General features: G+C 52.9%; 1 protein-coding gene across 3 annotated transcripts; it reads right to left on the reverse strand.

The window, feature by feature from the left end:
• Window positions 1-10750: 10750 nt before the first annotated feature.
• On the reverse strand, window positions 10751-21663 carry LOC123025902 (ADP-ribosylation factor 6-like). Of its 3 annotated transcripts, none has more exons than XM_044435040.1 (2): window positions 21113-21663; window positions 10751-15528 (listed from the first exon to the last, which is right to left on the reverse strand). In XM_044435040.1, exon 2 carries the CDS (start codon window positions 15494-15496, stop codon window positions 14969-14971), a length of 528 nt encoding a protein of 175 aa, XP_044290975.1. In that variant the 5' UTR covers window positions 15497-15528; window positions 21113-21663; the 3' UTR covers window positions 10751-14968. The 3 variants fall into 3 exon arrangements, with proteins under 3 accessions (XP_044290975.1, XP_044290976.1, XP_044290977.1); XM_044435041.1 differs by lacking the exon at window positions 21113-21663 and adding an exon at window positions 20360-20994; XM_044435042.1 differs by lacking the exon at window positions 21113-21663 and adding an exon at window positions 20223-20308.
• Window positions 21664-24677: the final 3014 nt, after the last annotated feature.

The raw sequence follows: 24677 nt of genomic DNA on the forward strand, positions 1-24677 counted from the left end.
TGAAACGTCAGGCAGCGCAAAGGCTTATGGGGGCTGCTTTTTAAAAATATTTTTGGCCAAGCCACTAAGAGGATTGGCGCTGGTCAAGGTACAGCCACTTGCTGAATGCGTAGTTTGTGGCCCTGCAGGTGTTGTTGGACTACAAGCCCCATCAGCCCTAGCATGATGTTGCAATCCGGCATCCTTTGAAAAAAGTCGAGGTGCTCGCTCTCTAGCCGAACTAATGCTGTTGCAAAGGTTCATGGGAGCCACCCTGGCCTTCAGGCGAGGGTGCCGCTTGCGGCAACCCAGTTGCAAAGGATCATGGGACCTCCTCCAGAAATCTGCCAGCTTCTCTCTTAACCTGGAGCCCCCCTGGGATGCTGAGCCGCAACTCCAGTGTCCTCCAGGCAGTACAGCTCTTGCCTGGGGATGCTGGAAGTTGCGAAGGGTCCCCACTGGGGAAAGTGTGGGCCAAGCAAGCTAAGCCTTCCCACGCACAGGGCCTTCCTAAGAGGTTCGAGTAGCAGAGCAGAGGCCCGAGAATATGTCAAATGCAAGCGGAGAAGGTTTATGTTACTGTTGGGTCGTCTCAATAGCGGCCGCGAGAATGAATGAATGGGTTCGGTAGGGAAGATCCCTTGTGTCTTGAACCTCAGCAGCTCATTGAAAGAGCACCCAGGCACCCTCTGCAGAGAATCCAACTTGCAGCAGTGCTGTTGGATAGAGGATGAGACCAACTACAAGCTTTTAGCGCATATACAAAGTATTTTGTAGGCTCTGAGTCACATGCACACAGCGGCAGGGCAGATGACAAAATAATACAGAACACAGTCGAAAGAGATGGGAGAGATCTGCAGAAAGGGCTTACAGGAGATTGGCGACAATTCCGGAAGGCCATGATTATTGTGAGACCTGGCTGTGAGTTTGGACATGCAAATTAAGGGTGATTGCAATGCTGCTAGAAAACTAATCTGGCAGCCTTATCAGCTGTTGCTGCTGTTTGAGAAAGAATAGGCAGGGACTAACTTCCCTTGTAGCATTTCAGGTCAGCTGAGAGTTCTAATCTCTTAAAGCAAGAAAGCAAAAAGAAAAAAGCCTGGCTTGGAATTCTGGTACTTTCCAAGAAAGAAGCACAGGGATATGGCAGGTTTGATTTTATAACACAAAGACACATAGAAGCAATCTTTTTCTACCAGAATTTATCTGAATTTCCCCAACATTACACTCGAAAGCAAGAGAGTAAAACTGGAAGGGGATGTATTGCTGTCACCAAATACGCACAAGTAATGCAGAAAGTCTGGGGAAACCCCTACAATCATAACCACGGGACTCACAGAAAGTAGCAAGCTATTGCTGAAATGTTGTTTTCCTCTTTTGCTCCATTAGTGTTGGTTCTATTGGACTGTGAAGCTGCAGGTAGGGACACTTAAAAGAAAAACTCTGCACAGCACTGAACCAATGATAAAAACGTTAAAGATAATCTAAATACAAATAGGGTTAAATCGAATTTAATACAAATAGAATACTGTCCTACTTCCTGCAGCCTTTGTGGTCATCCTAGAGCCAGGAAGAAAAGTGCATTCCGAGGTGCAGACATGTCTTAATGCTCCCACCCAACCCTGCATGCTCCCGCCATCTGGTATCAGTTGCATCGGCCAGACTGAAAAGTTGTTCTGAAGAAGAGGAAGACAGAAGTGGCAGGAAAAATAGAGAATGATGCCAGTTGCTTGGGCAGTATTACAATGAAATAAATGTATAAAGGAGCACACAATCCCACTCTGCTAACCTTTCTTCACTTTGCACGGAGCATGGATGAACTGCAGCACCGATGACGACTCAGTCTGCACCGCTCTTGACAATGGGTCATTGTCTCCAGACCAGGATTTCTGGCGATTGCTCAGCATTTTAATAGTGGGAGCAGGCAATACGGTCAGAGGGAATTACTCAGCAAACCGAGGCAGCCCAGCCTGTTCTCCCGGTGTGGCTATTTCTGGCATGTTCTCACCTGCCTCCACTAGGGCAGGAAGATTAACCTGTTTTCTTTTCAAGGCTTTGGCAGGGTGAAAGCTATGGCAGGGATGCTCAGAGGCAGCCTTTAAGATGCTTTCCAGCATCTCTGCTATTGCCTTCCCTCAATTCTCTAGGAGTTTTGCTTCCCTGGATGTTCTGTAGCGTTCTGCTGGTGTTAGAAAGCAGGGGAGGGACAGGGCTGCCACGCTGAGGCTCATCAGAACTAATCTGAAGTAATGTCAGGTTCAAGACCTAAACTACTAGTGCAGCCAACGTCCATGCTGGCTGGGAATTATTGGAGTTTTAGTCCAAGGCACCTGGAGGGCACCAGGTTGGAAACGGCTTGTCTGTGTCCATATGTATAATCTATGCTTTCTGTGCTTTCTGTGTAGAAGAAAAAAACTGGAGTAGGAACATCAAAGGATATTACTACTACATTGTCCAGGCAATCCTAACAAAAGCCCCTCAATTGCCATATTATACCCATTTTGCTGGCAGGAGAACTGAGGCAGAGAGCATGTTAGTTGCCCAGCTTGTGGTGAAGAAAAGATTTGAAATGGTAGCTCTGGGTCCTTAGTGTACACTCTTAATACCCTGATTCTGGGGCCTTGCTTTGCCTTCCACTCTAGTACTCAAAAAAGCAACACCCACAAGGTCCAACGAAGGCAAATGAGTGGCTTACGATGAGCAATGCCTGGCTACACTTTCTTCTCATGTTGTGAGAGCATGGAAATACCCTGCCTCAGAGGAGCTAAGCCTTTCTTGTTGCCAACAACTCAGCACACAGACCGCAATTCTCACCCTGGCACGTGCAGATGGAGCACAAAGGCCATGGATTGGAGCGTTAGTTGTTGTGTGAAAGGAATTAGCAGGCGGAGCTGCATTGGCAGTCCCTGAAATTTCCCTTCCTGTGGCAGGAGAAAGGCCCTCGAGTACAACTCCTCCAGGTCAGCCGCTGACGTGCTCCTCTGTTCCCCCACTTCGCAGACCCCCGTGCAGTTCAAAGACTCGCTGAGGGGGCAAACTTCGTGTCACGCAGGGCAGCCGTCGATGCTTTGATGGCCGGTGGAACATTAACCGCTGTTAACCTGCTTGGCTGCTTTTTCGGGCCACCAGTCCTAGCAAACAGTGGAAAGCACATCTCCTAGTTAACGCAGGCCGGATCTGAGAGGGGCATCAAGCCACCCCCATCCTATCCGAGACCTCCGAAAGCGCCAGAGGTGAATCCAGCCACGTGCTTCGTTTCCCAAGCTCAGCAGCCCCCAGTCCTGCTTGGATGATGATGATGATGATGATGATGATGATTAGAACATTTCTGTGCCGCCCCTTGCCGAAGCCTCGGGGCGGCTTACAACACAATAAAATACAATATAAAAATAACAATATAAAATTAAAATTAATAATATAAAATAAATAAAAAATATAAACGATATAAAAGAAGTTATAAAAGAAAAGAAAAGAAGTCGCCCTGGCCAGATAAATAAGTAAATATTGTTAACAATTAAAATGACGTTTAAATAAAAAGGTCTTCACCTGGCACCAAAAAACAAATAACAATGCGCTTGCAGGTTGCCTGTCAAGGGCCTTGCCCACTGGGGGTCTGCACGTGGGGCAGGACCACCTTCACAAAACATGCCTGACTCAGAAGGCAAACAGGCGAGACTCAAAGGAAAGGAACTGGCCCCCAAACCTACTTGTAACCCTTAGGACGGCTCCTAAGCAGCGCACCGCTGTTCTGAAGCCAGGTGCAGGTGGTGTCGGGGAGCAGGGGTTCGTTCTTGGGCCATGCCAGTCCACCGTTGTTGGCCGTGTTGTTGTTAGAAAGAAATCAGGAGCCTCGAAGGGTTGCCATGTTTTGGAGTGATGAGGACACGGCTTCTGAACGAAACGTTGTGCGTGTTGTAATCCCCGCACATACATTCTCTCTCTACCACTTACAACAGCCCTGCAGAGTAGGCTGATATTTGTATCCTTGCGGGGAATGGGGAAAATGCCTAGCCTAAAGCCACCTAATCTGGGCACATTCTGAGCAGGAATCAAATAAAGGCCTGCACTGTACTGGCCCCCATCACACGGCGGTGGTGGGCACTGGAAAGACACCTGCGCTTGGCTACTGGCCGGGATAAGATTAACAATATTTTAATTGTTAATCGGTAGTGGTTTTAAATTATGGCCGAGATACTCCAAATGTTTAATGTTATTCTATTTTTTATTATTTTCTTTGTAAGCCGCCCCGAGGCTTCTGCGATGGGTGCGGCATAAAAATGTAATAAATAAATACATAATAAGATTTGAACTCCAGAAGGAGCTCGGCTGGAGCACCAGATGACAAAACCAAACCAGGATGGAGCTAAATTTAATCTGAGGCCGCTTCGCCCGTTCCTGTGACTGGTCACCCACTCGCTGCCGTGCACCAGCCGTGTCCTGTGGCTGCGGTGGAGCCCTGAACGTGCTCCCTTCTGCAAATATGCCTTTGCCCCTCTTTCTCCACCCTCCCGCTGCAGAGCAAAGGCAAACAGGCCACGGCAGGCGCCACCGCTGGACTGGGCACATTCAGAAACTCGGCCTTCGGTTGGGGTTGGATTCCTACCACGAGGCCGCAGCAGTTGTACGCTGCCTGATGTGGCCGAGGCCGGGTGTTCATCACGGACAACGGGAGTGTTCCCCGCACCCTCTGACAACCCCACGTCCTCCCGCGTGGTGAGTCAGCTTAGTGGAGGGGGGGTGCTTTTCGGGGGTCCGGGTGCAAAGATAATGAAGCTGTTATTTGAGAGGATAAAGTAACCTTTATAAAGACACAAACGCTGGTGACTTCCCGCCTTGACTTCTGTAACGCGCTCTACGTGGGGCTACCCTTGAAGACGGTCTGGATACTTCAATTGGTTCAAAACAGAGCTGCCAGGCTGCTGACGGGGACGGGGCGTTATGCTCACATGACTCCAGTCCTCCGTCAGCTTCATTGGCTTCCCATTGAAGTCTGGGCCCAATTCAAGGTGTTGGTGATGACCTATAAAGCCCTAAACGGCTTGGGTCCTGGTTACCTGAAGGAGCGCTTACATCCATATATGCCCGCCCGCCCCCTGAGATCAGCGGGAGAGGCCCTTCTCCGTGAAAGACATTAGGAGGCAAAGTACCCGGAGGAGGGCCTTCTCTGCGGTGGCGCCCAATCTATGGAATACACTCCCCAGAGAGGTCCGCCTGGCGCCATCGTTATTTGTTTTTCGGCGCCTGGAGAAGACCTTTTTATTCAAACGTCATGTTAACTGTTAATAGTATTTATTTATTTTATTCTTTGGCCAGGGCAACTTATTTTATATTGTTAACTTGTTTTATATTGTTAATGTATAGTATTTTAATTGATTTATTTGTGAGCCGCCCCGAGGCTTCGGCGAATGGGGCGGCATAGAAATTTTCTAAATAAATAAAATACATTAATAAATAATAACCGGCCGGTCATGCCTCCTGCAGCATTCAAATGCATCGCTGCGATCATTTCCGAGCGTGCATGTTTGCCTCGCTTGCCTCTTTCCCCAGGCTTGAGGCCTCCCACAACAGGTAGCCACCAGGTTTTCGAGGGCTAGCGACTCCCTGCCCTGGGCAAGTGACAGCCACAGAAATGCACCGATGCCTTTACACCTTGCTGCAGGAGCCAAATTTCCCTTCCACCCGTGGAAGCTGCAACAAAGAAACGTCAAGGTTCCTGGATGGGGGGGTGAAGCTGCGAAGACACCGCTTGTGGTGGGGAGGAGTGTGGGGGGGCTGCCTTGTTTTCCCAGGGAGAAAAGTGCAGCTTTTTCTCCCACGAGCATGATTCAGTTTCCACAGAGACCTTGAATCTTCGCTGGCAGCAGGGCACACGCTGGGTGTGAAGATTTCCTCCTCCGCTGATGAAGAAGGCTTCCGAGACAAAAGAGAGGCTGGGGGGAGGGAGCTGGTGGGCAGGAACGCTTGACATTTAAGAGATGTTTTAAACAGACGCACCGCTCAGGGTGACGTTGGAGGAACACGAAGGCCTGGAGGTGCAGAATCCAGCACAGAGCTGGGGGCACGGGGTCCTGCGTACCTTGCTGGTATCCCCCACCCCTTTAAAAAACAGTTAACCCCGCAGCACCCAAGGCTTCCAAATGTTACATTCTGTGAACACACCACCGAACGGGTCATGGGCTACAGTTGGATTTCTCTTCCTGAGCAAAGCGAAAGGGTCATGGTCCAACAGAGACGTGTACAGTATCCATTTCTGGCCTGGAGAGCTCTGGGCCAGGCGAACTCAAGGTCGGCCAGCTCGCTTGCACGCTTTCCCGGCCGGCTCAGGTGGGCTACGGAAGCACAGAGAACAGAAAAGCGGGGACCCGGGCTTTCGGAGCGGTTTTCAGCCGTGGCACCGTGGCTGTGGAATGAACCGGAGAACTGGCCACTGGCCACGGGGCGGGCTCACCCCCTTCTTGCTTGAAAACGCCGTTCAGTTTCCCAGTTTTAAGCAGTTATGTCATGCTTGGCTTTTCATCGGCCATTTCAAATCTGGTTCTATTTCTCTTCTGCCATTTCCTGTTGCCTTGCTCTGTGTCATCGAGACGCAGGCAGCTCCAGAAGCTTTTGAGCCAACTTCTGTATGCCACAACCCACTGGGGAGGCCGCCACGGTGCCCCCTCCTCCCCAAGCTTCGCCTCTGCCAAACTGCTGCTGAATTTCAGCGGCAATCTGGCTGTGCGAGGAAGAAGCGTTCTAGTTTCGCTGATAGCTATTCTATTACAGCTTGATGTGGAGGAAATCGTGGATAAACCCGGCATGCCCCAGATGGGTTGCACTACAACTCCCATCATCCTGGAAGCTCTGTGGGACAGCGGTTTTGCATTAAGACAAGGTGCACACCCCCCATATGGAGGGGGGAGTTCTTCACCAGGCCGATCTGGGGGCCCGTGGAAAAGTGCGGGGACCCAACACTGGTCCCGAATCAGTGTATAATGATGATCCCACCTCGTGTGAATTTTATGGTTTTGTGGCACTTTTAATTTGGGAAGTTGCCCTGGGAGAGAAAAGGAGGGCGATACCGTCTAATCTGGAAGTATTTTGTCTCTGCTGCTCACACCTTAGCGCTCTCCTGGGAAAAGCACGAGAGGCCTGCTGGAGGGAACAGCTCGCGTCACCAACACCTCCCACCTTGCACTGAATCATGTGCTCGGAGCAGCAAAGTTCATCCACATTCTTGCTCCCATTTCTGAACCTTTGTCAGGGAGTAAGACAAACGGAAGTACAATAAACATCAGAGCAGCCCTGCCGGATGAGACCAAAGGGCTATGTCGGTGCACGACACCCAGCGAAGCCCTTTGCTTTCAGCCGCCTGGGAAGTTGCCTATTTAAAAATACCCACAATCCCCGGGAGCTACCACAGAAATGCCTTGTGGGATATCAAAAATGCTGGCCTGTTCATGTAAGATGGGTTCCAGCTTCCCGAGGATCCCTTAAACGGAGCCAGGCTGCGGCCCAGCATCCCATATCTCCCGCCGCTACTCACAGGAAGTCCACAAGCAGGTACAACAGCGACAAACCTCCCCGTCGGGTCCTCCGTAGCTACCTGTGGGCTCCCTGCTTCTGGATCACCCTCCAGCTATCAGCTCTGAAATGGGAGCAGGCAGGTGGGCCGTCTAAGGGGCTACCACTGTAGCTTGTGGGAAGACTTCCATAGCTTAGAGAAACCTCCCACCAGGAGGGTCCGGCAGTCCTAGAAGGGGCTTGTCCACGGTGATGCTCTCACACAGGGCCAACCGACACGTTGGCCACGGAGGCAACAGCACTGCGAACGGTGCGGCTTGGGCTGCAAATGGGGTGGAAAGTTGCCCCCTTTTCGGGAAAGTAGAAAAGTAGCCTGGAGAGAGGGTTGTTTTTTAAGCTGCTCGATTGGCAGCAGTTAGACCGAGATGCCCGTCCGCAGCACAGAGACGCAGCCACGCCGAGCGCGCGACCTGTGGGATTTCTGCCTGTTGAAAGGCAGGAAAAGCACGCGCGGAAGCCCCAGGGGTGTTGCCGATGGCGCCGCAGGGCCCGCAAAACCAGCCCCGCACACCTGCAGGTGACAAAGGCGCACCCGCTGGGGCACAAGGCGTCGTACGGCGCGGGCTGCTCTGTTCAAAGCGGGGGGCTGCTCCGTCCCGCGAGCCGAAGCCCCCCTGCGTCGCACAATGGCGGGTGTCGCGGCGCTGCGCTGGGCGAGGCCTTTGGCAGCCCGGCAGTCCTCCGCTGGGGCGCCCCGGCTCCTGTCGGCAAACGGACGGCTCGTTTTGGAGTGCCGGCTAGCCGAGAGGCGCACACTGCAGCCACCCCTCTGGCTGGAAGGACTGACGCAAAAAGCCAGGCAGGGACAGGAACCCAGCACCCTCCAGATGCTTTGGACTGCAGCACCCATGCTGGCTGGGGATGATGGGAGTTGCAGGCCAACACATTTCTAGGTCATCGGGTTGGGGATGGCCGGTGCAGAGGCCTGGACCTTTCTGCAGTCGGCTGCAATTTCCTGAAAGCAGCTTTGGAGAGGAAAAAATCCTATTACACAGCATTGGTCTTTCAAAGGGGCCGAGATGCATTTCCAAAGGAAGACACCACCCCGGTTCTTAGCCATGGTGGCAGCATTCGCCCTCCTCTGTTGGAAGCAGTACACCGGTCAAATGCTGCTGCTCTCCTAGTTTTGAATGTTCTGATCTGAGGGGCCTGATCCTGCCCAATCTAAGCGGGGCTGAGCCTGGCTGAAATCTGCATGGGTGACTTAAAATGTTGTGAGCTGGACGTGCACATGGTGGGCATGGCGTGAGCGGAGCCGGCTGGTGCCGGAGGTCAGACTAGATGGCCCGGGAGACCCCTTCTGACTCGCTCGGTTTCTATGTTTCTATGAACTGCCCAGAGAGCGTTGGCTACGGGTGGTATAGACACGTAATAATAATTATCACCATTATTATTTTATTTTTATTTTATCAATTTATATCCTGCCTTTTTCCTACAAATGGCTCAAGGCAGCTTACATCTCCTCCTCCAACTTATCTACTGGTTTTTCAATAGATACTCCAGGTATGAAGCTGGGGCACTGAGGGGCCAGGGGGAAGCGGTGTCAAAGACATGCCCTTTCCATTAAAGAACAGGGTGCCTCTCCGAACAGATGCTCAGCCTAGGAAGTTGTTGTATCGCACTGGAGTGTGTCGATCCCAAATACATCTGCATCTCGTTTTCCCCAAGGACTGGTTTCAGCAACCTCATTTAGGAGAGATAAACCCTACCCTACTCTTGCTGGTAGAGTTAAAATATTGCAGCGTCAGAATGCAGATCATTCAGCTGCAATTTGCTCAGACGTCTGCCAACAGTGGCCTTCTCTCCACCTCCGCACTGAAGGATGAGCATCGCTACTCCCAGCAGCAAAGACGGCAAAAAGGGAAATGAAACCCACGGATAGCCACATGTCTTCCCCACATGCATGCTCCACCAGTGGGGTGGGGTCTAAGTCACCGCGTGCTTCGCCCTTAAGTAAGAGGAACTAGAAAAGGCTGAAATGCAGATGTTTCGAGCAGCTTACATCATAGGAAAAGCCAGGCCTCACCCACCCCAAGTGAGACAGAACCAACTCTTCTCTGACAGAAAAAGAAACTACTCAGATTAAGGAAACAAAGGTTAGGGCAGCAATGGATACCCCGTGGTTCCAAAATTAGCACAAGTGCTGGATGAGAATTAGCAACTGAAAAAGAAAGGTTCTGGTTTAGAGCTAGGTAAAGGCAGCAGCTTTCAGACAATTTTCCAGCAGACTCTAGCAAAAGCAATCCTATTTCTTCCCAGGCTGTTTGCCAGGTGTCGGGGAGAACAAAAAGGAGGCAGAAACTGTTGCTCATTTGCCAACAACCTTCCTCAACAAATTACCCCTGAGAAAAGGTAGGTCTCAACAGAGGAGTAATTCCTCACCACAGTTCTGGTCCTTAGGGGTAGAGTCACGGAGTGGATTGGCACCTCACAGCAAAGCATGGTATAGGTTGAATTCTGGGTTTTGTATTGTGTGAACTCAGCCGTGCTAAGAACCCATGGTTTGTTAGCCAGAAAGACAACCCATGGTTTGTTGGGTTGCGAACTCTGGGTTCTTTGAACATGGACTGTTGTTTCATGCAAGGCCAGAACTGTGGGTTCCTCATAGGGCATTTTTATCAGGCTAGAAACACTGCAGGTAAGAGGCATGAAAAAATACAAGCAGCAAAGAAACAGCTCCTCTGTATACCAGTATTAATATTTGGGGTGCAGTGAGAGAGCGGGCAAAGCCAGAGGGAAACAATCTAGGGACTGAGAAATCAAACTGTAGTAGGGGAATAACTAGGCCATTGATAAACAGAGGAGAGGGAAGTAAGAGGAAGGGAAGCGGCAGAGAAGAAGGGGAACACTCTACTTGCATTGTGAAAGTCAGCCTTTCAAGCAGCCATTTGAGATAAAAAGAAAAGGAAAAATCCAGCCCTGTCTTCAGAATTCAAAGTTACAGAAACAGCTGCCATTGTAGCGACATTTGGATAATAAACACATCTATTTGGTTTGTAATCACTACTCACCTGGGCACCTATGGAGAGCTGGAGGCATCTCTGGGCAACTACAAGAAAGCTGTTTACTAGTCTTTCTCCGGGGCCAGAAATAACTAGCCTGGGCTTATACGAACTTGGGATTAGCAAATTCTGGAAAATCACCTGCAAGGCTGATACATCACAGCGATATTTTCCCCCTTTGAAAAACACACTTCATTTTCATGAAATTAGAAAGAAAAATCATTTATTTTTATTTTCTTTAAAAAAAGTTCACTGAATTGAGCCCTTGTTTGTAAAGATAAGGGGTTTCCCCTCCCCCGAAACCCAGGCACCCATAACAACAAGAAATGTTTGAATGTCCCCTCCATGGAAAAAAATAAGATTCTAAAGAAATTCCAGCGTTAAATGTACAGTACATTTGCATATGAAGATCAGCATTCAATAAACACTCCCCTCATTTTGCTCTAGCCAGGGGAGAAAGAAACATAACTTAAAAAATAACAACACTGTATTCCAGTTAGCCAGCTGCAAATTTGCTTACAAAAGTACCTTGTTCTTCCTTTATGTAACTGAGAGAAGCCCTTATCAAAGGCACAAAGGGGGGAAACCCACTTCTTCTCACACACATCTCCCTTCTCGCCCCTGCCCTGGAGAGGAAATGAAGGACGCCCTCACTGGGGGGCCATCTGAGCGTGAGTCAAAGGAGGCTGGCCACCCGCCCACCCAAGCACGGGCCTTCAGAGGAGAGTAAGTGCTCCGTTCAGTGCCCCGGGATCCGACATCCCAGCCAGGGGGACTCAAGTGCACAAGACACATTCAAGTGAGAAGCCCCCGTGTTCACTTCCCAACTAAGGCATGATCGACCCATTCTGGCTGGTCAGAGGCCCAGCTGTGATCAACCTGGTGCCTTCCAGGTGTGTGGACTGCAGCCCCTGTGATCCCCTCAGCAGCCACGAAATGCTGGCTGGGGGATTATGGGACTTGTGGTCCAGCACAAGTGGAGGGCGCCATATAGGCAGGAAGTCTTCCCTAAATTCCCCACGATGCCTTGTGTTAAGATTTTAATGTGTGTGTGTGTTTTGGGTGGTTTGATCTCCAGGACATTGGGGTACAAAAAATAATTCATCTGGAAGTTGGTAAGCCAACCGAAACGGTGGAGGAAAAGAGCCCAAAGCTGAGTTTCTGGCTGTGCCAGGGAAGAGGTGCAAAAGAATGAGAAGAGGCCAGAAGGACCGAGCTTTAATCCACCCCTCCCCAGCCTGAATCCACATCCCTGTGAGTTGCCAGGATGGCGTGTCAGGCACATTCTGCCTGGCGTAAATTGGATTATCCCGAACGCCAAGCAGATGGTGGTCACCTGACTTTAATGCACTCTCGTTTCACTCCCCGGATTCCCAAAAGCAAAGCAGATCTGTTGGAATGTCAGCAAGCAGGATGTGGAACTGAACCTGCTCAGTTCCAGCAGCAGGTTAATTTGGGAAGGGGAGTATGGAGAGCAGGTACAGGAGGAATGCTTCTGGAGCCCCCCCCCGCCCATCCGACCCCCAGGAAAAGAATACAGGGCACGGTGGCTGAGGGAGGTTTATTCCTTGTGCACTTACAACCCCCCCCCCCAAACAACCCGACTGTGGCATCATTTGGGCAGCAAATGGGAAGCAAACATTTATATGGCCTGGCTCTTCCCCAGCTGGATGCCCCCCACCCCGGTTGTGCTTCACTACATCTCCCATCATCCCTACACAACCCTGCCTTGCAGGCTGGGGAAGACAGCACTTTATGACACCTGTTCAAGGGCGGGGGGGGGGCGTTGGTCCCACCTTTGCTGGAGCGCAAAGGTCCTGCCTGGCGTTGCAGAGCGGAGAGGTGGGCGCCGGAAAGGAAACAAGCCGCACAAACAGCGGCGGCCAGCCAGACGCAGAGCCCTCGCTTCCGGCAGCGCCAGGTCTGAGCATCGCGTGGCCTCTTGGTCCCGGGTGCATCAAAGCCACAGGTGGGGACTGTGGGGGGCTCCTCCAGCCGGCCGAGGGGGAGGCAGCCGAGGCTGCTGCTTCAGGCCAGCCCACGCCGGAGGGAGGGACAGAAGAAAAGCTGCAGTCACTCCCTGCACTGCGGGGTGGGGTGGGGTGGGGTGGGGGAGAGAACCCGCTTTGTGGGAGTTATGAGTCATCCCCTCTTCAAGGAGCACGCCCAGGGAGGGGGAACTTGGCTGCAGGCAGGGTGTGCCGGAGGGAAAGCGGAGCGGACAGGCCTGGACGGCTTGCGGGGCAGCCGTGGGCCCTTCCCCAGAGCACCGAGGACAAACAGGGGGGCGTGCAGCCGAGACACCGGGCAGGCCGCGATTTCCCGTGGAGGCCCAGACTTTGCTCCCGTCCTGATGAATGAGGAGGTATTCCCAGGAAGCTGGCCGATTCCATGCATCTGGTCGGACCACCAGTGCATGTGCTGCGGGACCACGGAGCCCCCGACCCAAGGACCTCCTTGTGGGGCTTCCCTCACCGAGTGCCTCAGTGACAGGAGGAAAGCGACCCGTTTGGCTCGGAAGGGTGGCGGGGCTCCCATCCCGCCATCGGTAGCAGCAACGGAGGGCTGTCCCTGTTGGCACGATCCAAGCCCAAGTTTACCAAATTCATCAAAGAACAGTGTTTTTACGGAAGGGCCAGGAAAGGGGGAGGGAAAGAACAAAGACTCCCTGAGTAGATCACTCACACTGAAGGAAAAGGATTAGCACACTCATACAACTCGGTGATTTGGAGGGGGGGCTGGGGGTAGCGGTGCAGCATCTTCTCTGCCAGGGTGGCCGAGAATAAGGAGAGACCTTACCCCAAATTGGTCACTGCTTCTTAACCCCAAATTGATCACTGCTTCTTAACAATTCACCTCAAGCCAGGAAAACAAACAGCGGGGAATCCCTGGCAACAGCAGAAGTGCGGAGGGAGGCAAAATCCCCCGACTGCCTCTCTGCAGGAAAGCAACTCTTTGGTCCACACCTTGGATCTTGCTCCATCTGAGGTTCTGAAAACCAGGCGTATGGCCCACTGGATCATAACAGGATCAGTTTGATCCACGGCTTGCAACACACCCAATCCCACTGTTTAAAGTGGAGTCAGCAGGGTGTTTCCTCCCCAGCACACACACGAGTACACACAGGCTACGAGAACTTAATTCCAGGGTCTGGGCTTGGCCTCCACCGGTCGGTCGAAGCTGACCTTAGGTGTCAGCCACGGAAACGGATAGCACAGAGTGTCGGGGTCGTGATGCCTGCGTTAGATGGGAAACTTGGTGGGCTAACTCTGTAGGCGCAGATGGGGAACTGAGGAGGCCAAAGTCACCGGCCAGAAGGAAAGGGGGGATCTTTTTTGCCTCCAAGAAAATGTGCTCTGTAAAAGAGGGAAGGGGCTGCACACAGAAAAGCAAAGCAGGTTGGTTCAGTCATGCCAGGAATGAGACGGGAGGAAGCCAACTCAGCCTTCGCAAAGCCAAGCACTAACCCAGGAGCTGGACCTCTTCAGACCCCGCCATCTGCCCCTAATTTTTTAAGTGGGTGGGGCAACCTGCCAAGATACTTGGCAAGGATTTGGGAAGAGGGAGCCAGCGGAACCTCTGATTAATGGTTCCTTCGATTCCACCCGCCTCGCGGTGCTGGGAGAACTGGTTTGGCTGGTCGCTGGGCGGGCACGGCTTTGCCTCCTCCAGACAGGTAACCTCAGCAGGTTGAACAGGTCAAGAGAGAGAGGAGAGGCGGCAGACCAAGCATTCCCCACGAAGGCATTATGGGGTGAGGTCTGCAGGTGCCAGTCAACTGCCCCCACTGCCCTCCAAGGTGGTACAGTCAAGAGCGAGTGATTTGCCGGGGGGGTTCTCTTCCCCAGCCCCTCACATGACTTTCAGGTGGGCCCTCTGAACTCAATCCAGAATCCAAGAGCTGGCCTCTAGAATGCAGAATTTCTCACTCTTACAGAGCCTAAAACCAGGGCAGAACTCCCCAAGTCAAACTACCCCCACCAGCTTGGAATCGCCCAACGGCAATGCCATCACCACCAGTTCAACCAACTTCCTCCAAACGAGTGTTACCCTCTCGGTGCCACACCACAGTTTGGAGAACCACCAGGCTGGGGGGCGGGGGGGAAATAAAAAGACTGGAGGAATGCCACTCGAGCACTCCGAGGAGGCCTGCATCTAGAGGGCTGCGGCCAAACGCCCACCCCTCACCTCTCCCCCACCTCAGCATCGATCAAAGGCACCCAGAAGGAAGCAAAGAGCTTGCCTGGTGGACAAGTCGTTTCCCATCTGAGCCTTTGCCAGTACAACTTCTCACTTCGCAAGAGCACAAAAAGAGGATTGAGGAGGAGAGAGGGGGAAGCCAGAAGAGAAGAGATGCTCTAGGGGTTCATTGGTTAGAGATTCTTGTGTGCGCGCAAATTAGAGAGCTCTATATTGCCCTAGAATTATGATTTGTAGTTGGAAGTAAGCCACATTAAACCTTCATAAAGTCCTTCTCCTGACGTAGCACAAGACGGCTGGACGTACCAATTCCTGTCCCTAATGCGCGTGAGCCCCAGTTTCTCCTGGATCTCGTGGGGTTTCATGGCATCGGGGAGGTCCTGCTTGTTGGCAAAGACGAGGATAATGGCGTCCCGCATCTCCCGGTCGTTGATGATGCGGTGAAGCTCTTGCCGGCCTTCGTCGATACGGTCGCGGTCGGCGCAGTCCACTACGAAAATCAACCCTTGGGTGCCGGTGTAGTAGTGTCTCCAGAGGGGGCGGATCTTGTCCTGACCCCCGACATCCCAGACATTGAACTTGACGTTCTTGTAGGTCACCGTCTCTACGTTGAAGCCCACCGTGGGGATGGTGGTCACCGGCTGCCCCAGCTTCAGCTTGTAGAGGATGGTCGTCTTCCCAGCAGCATCCAGGCCCAGCATCAAGATCCGCATCTCCTTGTTGCCGAAGATCTTGGACAGCATCTTCCCCATGGCTGCGGGCAAGCACCACAGTCCATACAAGGCTGAATGCGGGTGGGAAAGGGGGTGGGGTGGGGTGGGGTGGAGAACACAGAAATTACCATGCAGTCTCCTTCACCAGCTTCAGCCTAACACCTCCACCCCGTTCCCATGTTCAGGTTTATGATGAGCGCAGGGATGAAAGAAGAACTTGGCAATGGAGTAGCCATTTTGGAAGCGTCCCCTTGGAAGCTCTCACTCGGGCCCACGACTGCCTCCCACCTCAAGCCAAGGCACGACTGGAAGGAGCGCCCTGCTGGATCAGGCCAAGGTCCTCCTAGCCCACACAGTGGCCCACCAGCTGCCCAGGGAGAAATCCTCCAGCGGGAGAAGAGAGCACCAGCAACTCTCCCACCCATGTTCCCCAACAACTGATGCACACAGGCAGGCTGCCTCTGATCCTGGAAGGAACTTAGAGCCAACAGGACTGGGAGCCACGGAGAGCCGAATCCTCCATGAACGCTTCTTTGAAAGGCATCCCAGGTGGTAGGCCATCCTTACATCTTGGGAAGCTAAGGAGCTGCCTTCTATGGAGTTCGACCACAGAGCCAGTACTGCCAACGCTGACTGGCAGCTGCTCTGCGGGCTTTAATTCAGGAGGAGTTTTTTTTGCCCTCCAGAGACTGAACCAGGGAACTTCTGCAGGGGGGCTGACCTATGGGTCCCCACTCCGCACTTTGTGGCAGCAGGTGTCATGGCTTAAGTATATTCAGGGTGAAGGAGGCCTTCCGTGCATCACTTCTGGCTCTCCCACCAGGCAGCTTGAGGAAGAATCCCTCTAGCGACGGCCTCCTTTGGCCAACGCAACCTCCACGTCCCTCCCACTTGGAGAGGGACTTCTTGTACCCAGCGGATCCTGGCCACTCAGGGAGGCAACCCATGCCAGACAAGACCTGCAAGCAGCCCTCAGCTTGGTCTCCTCCGGTAAATACACAAACCCCCTCTAGGCAACCAGGAAGGAAGTGCTCTGACAACAGGAAAAGTTGGTTTCTTCAAGCCACGAGCTTGAAGCTCGTCCAGTAATTGTTCTGAAGGCTAGGAGCACCGGCAGGTGCAGTGCAACACTAATAGCTGTCAAACAAGAACATAAAGGGAGATCTGGGTGGCTGTCAGAGACCATCGTTGCATCTTCTTCATCCGCTACCCCCCCCCCCAGATGTGCCAAACTAAAACTCCAGCATCCCCAACCCATCTGGCTGGAAACAATGGGGGAGGCAGTCAACACACCTGGAGGGTGTCAGGTTGGGAATTTATTTATTTCTTATGTGAAGCTTTTATATCCCGCCCTTCACAATGCCTCAGGATGGTAACACAATAAAATAAATAAGACACAGCATCAAAATTGCAATAAATAAAATCCAGTCTTAAAACACTATTAACAGTTAAAATAATGTGAAAATAAAAATGGGTTGGCCTGGTGCCGAAATGGATTTTGTGCCACCTCTCTCCACCCAGTGCCCTCCAGAAGTCTTGGGCTACAGCTCCTAGTCATCCCCCACTGCTGGGGCTGATAGAAGTTGGTGCCCGAGAAGCCAGAAGGCAGCCTCGTGGCCACGCTCACCTTTAACGCCCTGCCTGGCCCTCTCGAGTCAGCTGCGCCTTACCTTGAACCGCACGCTTCTGAGTCGTCTCCAAACCACTTCCTTTTTTGTATCGACAAGTCCCCAGCTGCCTCCGGGACCGCCTCGCAGACCCCACCCTCAGCCCCCCGCTTCCTGGCCTCCCACCATCCCTATCCCGGCCAACCAGCCTCTGCAGGAAGCCTTGCGGAGCCAAGCGCTGCCTGAAGTGATCTGCCCAGCTGCAAAATTCCGCCAGGCCACGAGATAAGCCCCGGCTGTGGGCACTCTGTGTTCAGCAGAAATCTGCACTGATCTCACACACACCCTGGAAACTGCTTATTTGACACCATGAGTCAACCTTCTGCTCCGGTGCAGGAGGCACCGGAAGGCCAGGAAGCCACCCATCCATCCCCCACTCAAATCCCTAAATCAGACTTCTAGAGCCGGAATAAAACATTTCCCAGTAACAAGGTCTAGAAATACCTTTGGTATAAAAAGAGGAATTGAAATGGGACGTTCTGAGACTCTAGTACTGACTGTTAACCTCTGCTGGTTTTTGCTTGCACCTCAAGGCCTGGGAGCAGTAGTGGAAGGGAAGGCAGTGCAGGGCGCACCTGTCACCTCTCGTGGGGCAGGTGTCTCCAAAGTGCCCCGTGGCACAGGCCTTTAGTGGCAACGTGCCACCTCTGGTTTCAGAGTGGGCAGTGCTGCCACACTTACGTCCTGCTTTGGGCATCCGGGTGGCCGCTGTGGGAACAGAACATCTCATTCCCACCCCTTTGATTTTTAGGGCCAAGTGTATCAAGCTGCTTCCAGCCACCTTCCGGGGAATTCGTGAGACTGGTCTGTGGAGAAGAGATGGAACGGAATCCATTCCCATGATTCTTCAAGGAGAGGGACTGACTCCGGCCTGGGTGACCTTCACTCATCCCTGCGGCTCCCGTCCAAACGCCACCCCGTTCGTTCCTCGAACCTCCCCTCTAGAAGGCAAGCCGAAATAGACGGCTTTCCCAAAAGGGCACCGACAGCAGGCCTGGGTGCTCCACCAGCTCAGACAGAAGCAAACCACCGCTTGCTTTCTTCCTGCCCCATTAGATTTATACTGCTCCTTCATCGGATGGATACTGAGGATTTGTATTGCACTTGCCCTCACAACCACCCTTTGGTACATGGTAATTTCCCATTGTGCTGACAGGGAAAAGTGAGGCTGAGGGGCAGAGGGTACAAACCGCAGGCAGGCGGGGGCCCTCCATGTCTTGTCGATTTCAGCAGAAAAGTCCGTCCGTCTACTTCCCTGTCCCTGGATGGCAGCCAGCACCTCGCCCAAGGCCCTGCCAGGTCCTCCGACGGAGGGTGGCGCTTGTTCGCCAGCACTCTCTGAAACCCGACATGGCCAGGCACAATGGGCTTGGGAATTAGGAGGAGGAGGTCTGGCTGTCCTCCCTGATCCTTCCCAACCCCAAATTAGGGGAAACTCTTAGGACCCCTGGAAGAAAGCCCCCTTTCCAGCAAGGGAGAGAAAAAAGGGAAGGGGCACGATCTCCCAGGCCACAATTTCTCTACAACTCTTGCAAGGCGGGGAGGCTGAGCAAGAAAGAGCTTGGCCCCAGAGTTTCATGGCCTGAGCAGGAGTCTGAACTCAGGACTCCACCCGCCTCTTGTCTCCACATCACACTGGTTCTCAGTGAGGAAGCACTGCAGCACATTTCATTCTAAAACGTCTTAAAGGGCCCAGCAGTGTCCTCAGAGGCCCTGATTTGAAACCCCTTGCAATATCTTTACTCTCCCTCTATTTCTTTCAACAGCTAGGTTGGAGGGCAAAGCCAAGAAGAAAGTGACCTTCCGTTTCAATCTCTCGTTCTCTTTCTGACACTAATTAAAGCCAGTATCAAATGATCTGAACAAGAAAAAAAGTTCAGTCAAGTTTGAAGGTCAGATTCAAGTTTACCCAGACTCGAGGCATTCCTGACACATTTGCTAGTCACAGACGCCATTCCTTTCGGATCAGGAATTTAATTTCATGCCTGCACGCTTAGTTAGGCTCAGCCACTGAACAAGTTAAGAGTGGGGTATGCTCCCCCCCCCCCCCGAGACACACACACACCACTCTGACAACTCCTCACCCACTTTACTGATTTATACCCCACTCTGGAATAGAGTCACTGAGTTTATTTTCATCCCTTACTCATTTTCCAGATGTGTAGCTTTATTTCAGCCAAAAGTGAAAGAGGGTGGAGGCAGGGAAGAAAGATAGCAAAAAGCACAGCAGAAAGTGTGGGCTTCTTCTAGTTGAGGGACAAGTAACAAAATTCTAATTTTTTAAACACACGCACACACACGCACACATGCAGAGAGAGAGAGGACACATTCAGCCTTTGCACCATTGTGGAAGTCACATTCTCTCTCTCTCTCTCTCTCAAACGTGTCCACAGCCATGTAACCCTGTCAGTGTCTCAGACTTAAGCCAGAACTAAAAACTAGACAACTTTTTCACAGTTTCAAAATGGCAGCCTCCAAAAAGCCGGCCGCCACCCCCCCACACACACACATATTTCTTTGGCAGGATGATACGGAAAAGAATCAAATACTGGATGGAAACACTTAAAAACGACTTCACACTAATTTCCATCTTGCTTTAATCCCCCACCCTGCCACTGAACTGAGAAAACTCAAACTTTTTTTTTAAATAACCACGGCTGTGGGGGCGGGGAGAGACCAAAGGGCACCCTGACAAGAGCAGAAACCTCGTGTCTTCGGTCTAGAAGTTGCAGCTGTAGCAACAAGAGTGGAGTGGAGTGGGGTGGGGTGGGGTGGGGAGGGGTGGGGAGGGGTGGGGTGTTGTGTGTGGGGACGCTCAGATCCGTGGAAGGGGTGTCAACCCCCTCACAGGAAAACCTAAATAAATGCTATTCTCCTCCCCCCACCCCGCGCAGGTCTCAAACAGCGACAGATTCGACGCTATGGCGTGGAAAACAAGCAATGCGACTTAAAATAAATGTGGGGGGGGGATCCTGCGAGGTTCTTCCCTATCTAGGAAAAAAAGAGGGGGCGGACCCCACAACCGGGAAAAACCCCCAGTCACAACTTGTAGGAAGTCCCTTTGCTCGCTCAAGCGCCCCCAGCCTCGTCCCACCCACCTCTACGGGCAGTGTGAACTCCGCTTCCGGAAACCGAACACGCGTCTGCTGCCGCCGCAGGAGCGCTGCCCGCTTGTTCCTGTCTAGATGGCAGTTTTAATTCAAACGCCAGATCCCACCCCTGCGAGGTCGCTCACGTTAGGAGGAGACACGCCAGGCGCACGCATGGCCGCGCACACACGATCGCCTCCTTCCGAAGCCGAGCAGAAGCTCTTTGCAGAAGAGGCGGGCGGGAGCGCGCGCGCGCGCACGGGCAGAGAACTTCGGAACCTTTCGCCCAATTCAGATTCGAGCGCCTCGGTGCCGTGAGGACGCCCCAAACCCGCCATCGCACGTCCGCCGCCCCGTCCCGTCCCCGCTTTAAGGCTCGTTTTAAGGACGCCCAGCGTTTTTTTAAAAAGCAAACCCCGAGGAAAGTGGGTCGGCCGGGCGGCGAGAAGAGGCGCGGGAGGGGCGTTTGGCAGCGTTCGTAGTGCACTTTCTGTCAAAGTCGGCATGGCGGGCTGGAACAGGGGAGCTTCCCCCGAGCCTCCCCGCAGCCATCCCCTCCCGCCACGCGCCTTCAGGAGAGTCACCCGCGGCTGCGTCCACGCCGGCGAGACCTCTCCAATCCCCCCGGCAGCCCCTCTTCGCAAGACACCTCTCTCAACCGCCCGTGAACTCAAGCGGCTGGGCAGGTGGGAGAGCGCGCGGATCCGTAAACCGCCCAGAGCGCTTCGCTTCAAGCACACGCATTTGCTCGGGAGCACGCCATGCGCGCAGGATCGGGGCCCGCAGAAGCCCCTTCCAGGCTTTTCCCTCCTGAAAGGCAGGCCCCGTTCGCCGTACGCGCCTCCGGCGGAGAAGACAGATGCTCCCCGACCCAAGCCCTCCCACTTCCCGCCACTCACCTTGGAAGAAAGATGGGGGTTATCAAGAACCCCAACTCCCTCGCGGCGGCCGAGGAAACTCCCCTCCCTCGAGCCCGGGGGTCCCTCCCTGCCTCGCCTCGCTCTGCTCGCTCTCGGGAGGGCGCAGGAGATCAAAGGCGAGCGGGCGCGCCTTTCGAACGTTGGGAAGAAACTTTCCACTTCCGAAGAACGCGACGTCACAATGGGGGGTTCCTTTCCGGCGCCTCAACGTTCCATGGGGCTCCCCGGCTGGCCGTCGCCGCCGCTCAGTCCGCAGTCACCGCCCGCAGCTGCCGCTCCTGCGCCCGCGCCCGCCTCTGCTCGGCCGCTCCCTTGGCGCTGCCCCCCAGGCCGACCCCGGGAAGCTTTTCGGGGGGAGGGGGAGCGGGTAGGGCGCAGCAGCCAGGCAGCTAGCCAGCCTCCTCGGCTCGCACGCGGGAGTAGCCCTGCAGTGCTGGGAGATCGCCCTGCCCGCTCGCCCGGGTTGCCAGAGCCCCGCCCGCGTCAGATTGCGCTCTCGGAGGGAGAGGGACTCTTTCTAGCTCACAGACTCTCTCCTGTCCCGGAATAGGAAAGGGCGCGGACAGAGAGGAAAAAGAAAGCCCCAGCCCTCCCCGCCTCCCTCCCGCCGCTGGCTGCCAGCGCGCATGCTCCGGGCCTCTTAAAGCGCTCGCTCCTGCTTGGCTGGACTTGCTGCGGCGGCTCGGCGCGCCCCCGGGGCGGAGCTGTAGCTTGACATGCCGGTTTGGGAGAAGGCGCGGAGCGTTCGTGCTGCAGGCGCCTACTCCCTCCTTCCGCTCCTGCGTCGTGAAACAGCACTCCGACAAGGCAGGGCATCTCCGTGAAGCTTTTCCTAGCACGGAGCGAAGAGCGGGAGTAGAAACGCTCCATCTGCTGACGTCCGTCCTTAAGGATGCATTCCGGTGCCGACTTTCCTGTGGGGAGCAAGTAAGCCCCATTGAACTCGATGGGACTTGATTCCCGGTAGATTGGTATGCGCTTGCTCTGTCTGTCAGCTGTGCTTCCCAAAGGCTGGGAAACGGGGCTGATCTTCCCTTGTTTATTATTCTGTCAAGTGGGGTGTACCTGGCCATTAAAATATCTACCACCCTGACTTCCAGAGGAGTCGCTGGGTTATTTGTCTGTTGCCAGAAGTGTTCTTTGGCACCTTCAGGACTTCCACATTTACTGCAGGGGATGAACCAGAATCTGCATGATCGGATGCACGCAGTTATTCTCCATCCTCTGGTATAGGTAATAAACAATGGGCAATGTCAGTGGGGAAGTGTATCCACCCCAGGCGGCAGCCTGAATGTTAAAGGGGGTGTCCCCGGCGGGGGAACCAACGGGGGGGGGGGGGGGGCTAGGATTCAGCACCGGAATAGCTCCTCTAAAGCTCTGACTAAAACCCAAGATAGCCATACTGCCTCACTGCTCCAATCTGCATTTTCTCTTCCCTTGGAAGCTGATAGGGAGCCAGGAAAGTCTCAGTGGGGTTCATCTTTGAAATGCAGAATTTATCCTGCATGAGAGCACCCCCCCTTTCATTTTGGTATCTGAATAAACAAGATTGTATTGGCTTCATGTTTCCTCTGTTATTTGTGAATGGGCACAGGAGTTGAGCTGGTTCAAATGCAAAACCTTGCAGAGGCATTCCAGGCCACTGTTAAGAAAAAGGGAAACGGCTAAGAGGAAAAAGGCGACCTTCCCAAGGAATCGTGCCACCAGTTAGACTGGCTTTATAGTGCTTAATTCATTTTGAAAGTGATGCTCAAGCTCAGCCTCAGAGCTGAACTGCTTCGCTTGGTAAGATGCCTCTTAACATGTGCAGAGCGTCCTTCACTTCCGGTTTGGTAACTGCTTCTAGAGAAATCATTTTTCAGAAAACTCAGGGCCCCTGCACAGACGTTAGCCAGAGAGCTGTGGTAGCCAAGGCAAGGCACTCTGCACTTGCTCAAACATGTTCTTTCCCTTTTTATTCTGTAATGTCATGTATTGTAGAAAAGTGGCTTCCAAGACTGCACCCTCTTAGCTTTGGGCTTCTGGGAACCAAACCCTGCGTGAAAAAATGGGAAAACAGCTTTTGTGGTGCATGGAAGTATTTGTCTGCTCTTCAAAGCATGACTAAGCTCATGGTGATTAAAGCTATCATGGGATAAAGAAAGACTCATGCATGATCCCCATCCTGCTTTTTCTCAAAAAATAACCTGCAAATTGTAGGCTTTGCAACGGTGCTGAGAAATCTTTGCTGCTGACGGTCTCCTAACCTTTTCCTTGTACTACCAACAGACAAACACACACAGTAGGGCCGCTTTTGCCTTTAGGAACATTTGATTTTCGGGAATTTGCAGGTGAGACTTTTCTCTGCAGGAGGTAAGCATGGTCTTTTGTCTTTATGTCCAGCTGCTATCCAAACGACACAGGACCAGGGGTAGTAGCTGCTTTTCATGGAGTGACAGCTCTGTGTAATGCCCAGCTTCGTTTGTTCGTACTGACTGAGCTTTCGTGACTTAAAACATAAGCCCAAGGGGCTCTGCCAAATATTCACAACACAAGCAGTCATTAGAACTGCAGGCCTGTTTTAAAGGGAGGCTTCATCTGAACACCTTTTCAGTTTTAAAAAGTTAGACAGTAATCACCAGGGGTCCGAAAAGAGGGTATTTCAGGTGCAACCCAATGCATGCAGACAGAAAAAATCACGAAATGCAGGAGCCCTTTCTGTCTTGACATACGCAGAATTGGCCTCTTCGCTTGCAAGCTAATAGCATTCCATTCCGGAATTCAAATCCGTTGAAATTCTGCTGACCCGATGCCATTCTGCGCCAGCAGGGTTCGCTCTACTCCGGAGAACTGAGAGCAACACTGAAGAGGGAATCTCAGATGTCTTGCTTCAGCTACTCTGCTCTTTCCAACTGCTGTGGTTTGCTGCTGAAGGGCTGGTTTCAAAACTGTTCCACGAATTTCTGGAGAAGCAGGGTGAGGGGGGTCTAAACAGAGAGAATCGGAAGCAGGGTAGCAGGGGCTCTCCAGCTGGGAACTACATTCTGGGAGCTGCAGCACGAGATCAGTTCTCTACCCAAGGGCCTAGTATGCTAATCCCTGTGGAAATTATGACGGGGAACGGCTGAGCAGGGACAAGAGATACTATCGCTCTGCTGAATCAGGAGGGACAGATTAGCGCCAGATTAGCAAGGGACAGATTAGCGCCAACATGGCCCCTTTCACTCAAAAGATGACCCTGCGGTGTAGGTCAGCCGCTGGCAGAAGGATCAGCTGTCCCCGGCTTGGGAGAGGCACAGGCCAGGTCAATATGGGAAGACACGGCCTGGAAGCCACCACACCCGGTACCCGCTGGTGTACCTTAAAAAGATTAGGGTTGCAGTCATGTAAACAATGTGTCTTCTGGCACCTTAAAAGAGGCCCCTATTTATTCAGCTCTCATTATTCTACAAAGCGGTTTGCAATCACCCTGTTTATTCTTGTTGGTCTCTGAAGTAGGGAGAGCTGGGGGTCATGTGACCAACTTACCTGCAATTACAAAATCTAGATAGAATGTTTCTAACTC

Source organism: Varanus komodoensis, unplaced genomic scaffold (assembly GCF_004798865.1).
Source record: "Varanus komodoensis strain SLA01 unplaced genomic scaffold, ASM479886v1 scaffold29_1, whole genome shotgun sequence".
Classification (NCBI taxonomy): Eukaryota; Metazoa; Chordata; class Lepidosauria; order Squamata; family Varanidae; genus Varanus; species Varanus komodoensis.

Bases quoted from the DNA above. Each gene is read 5' to 3' on its own strand.
- LOC123025902 (XM_044435040.1), bottom strand. From the start codon at position 15,496: ATGGGGAAGATGCTGTCCAAGATCTTCGGCAACAAGGAGATGCGGATC.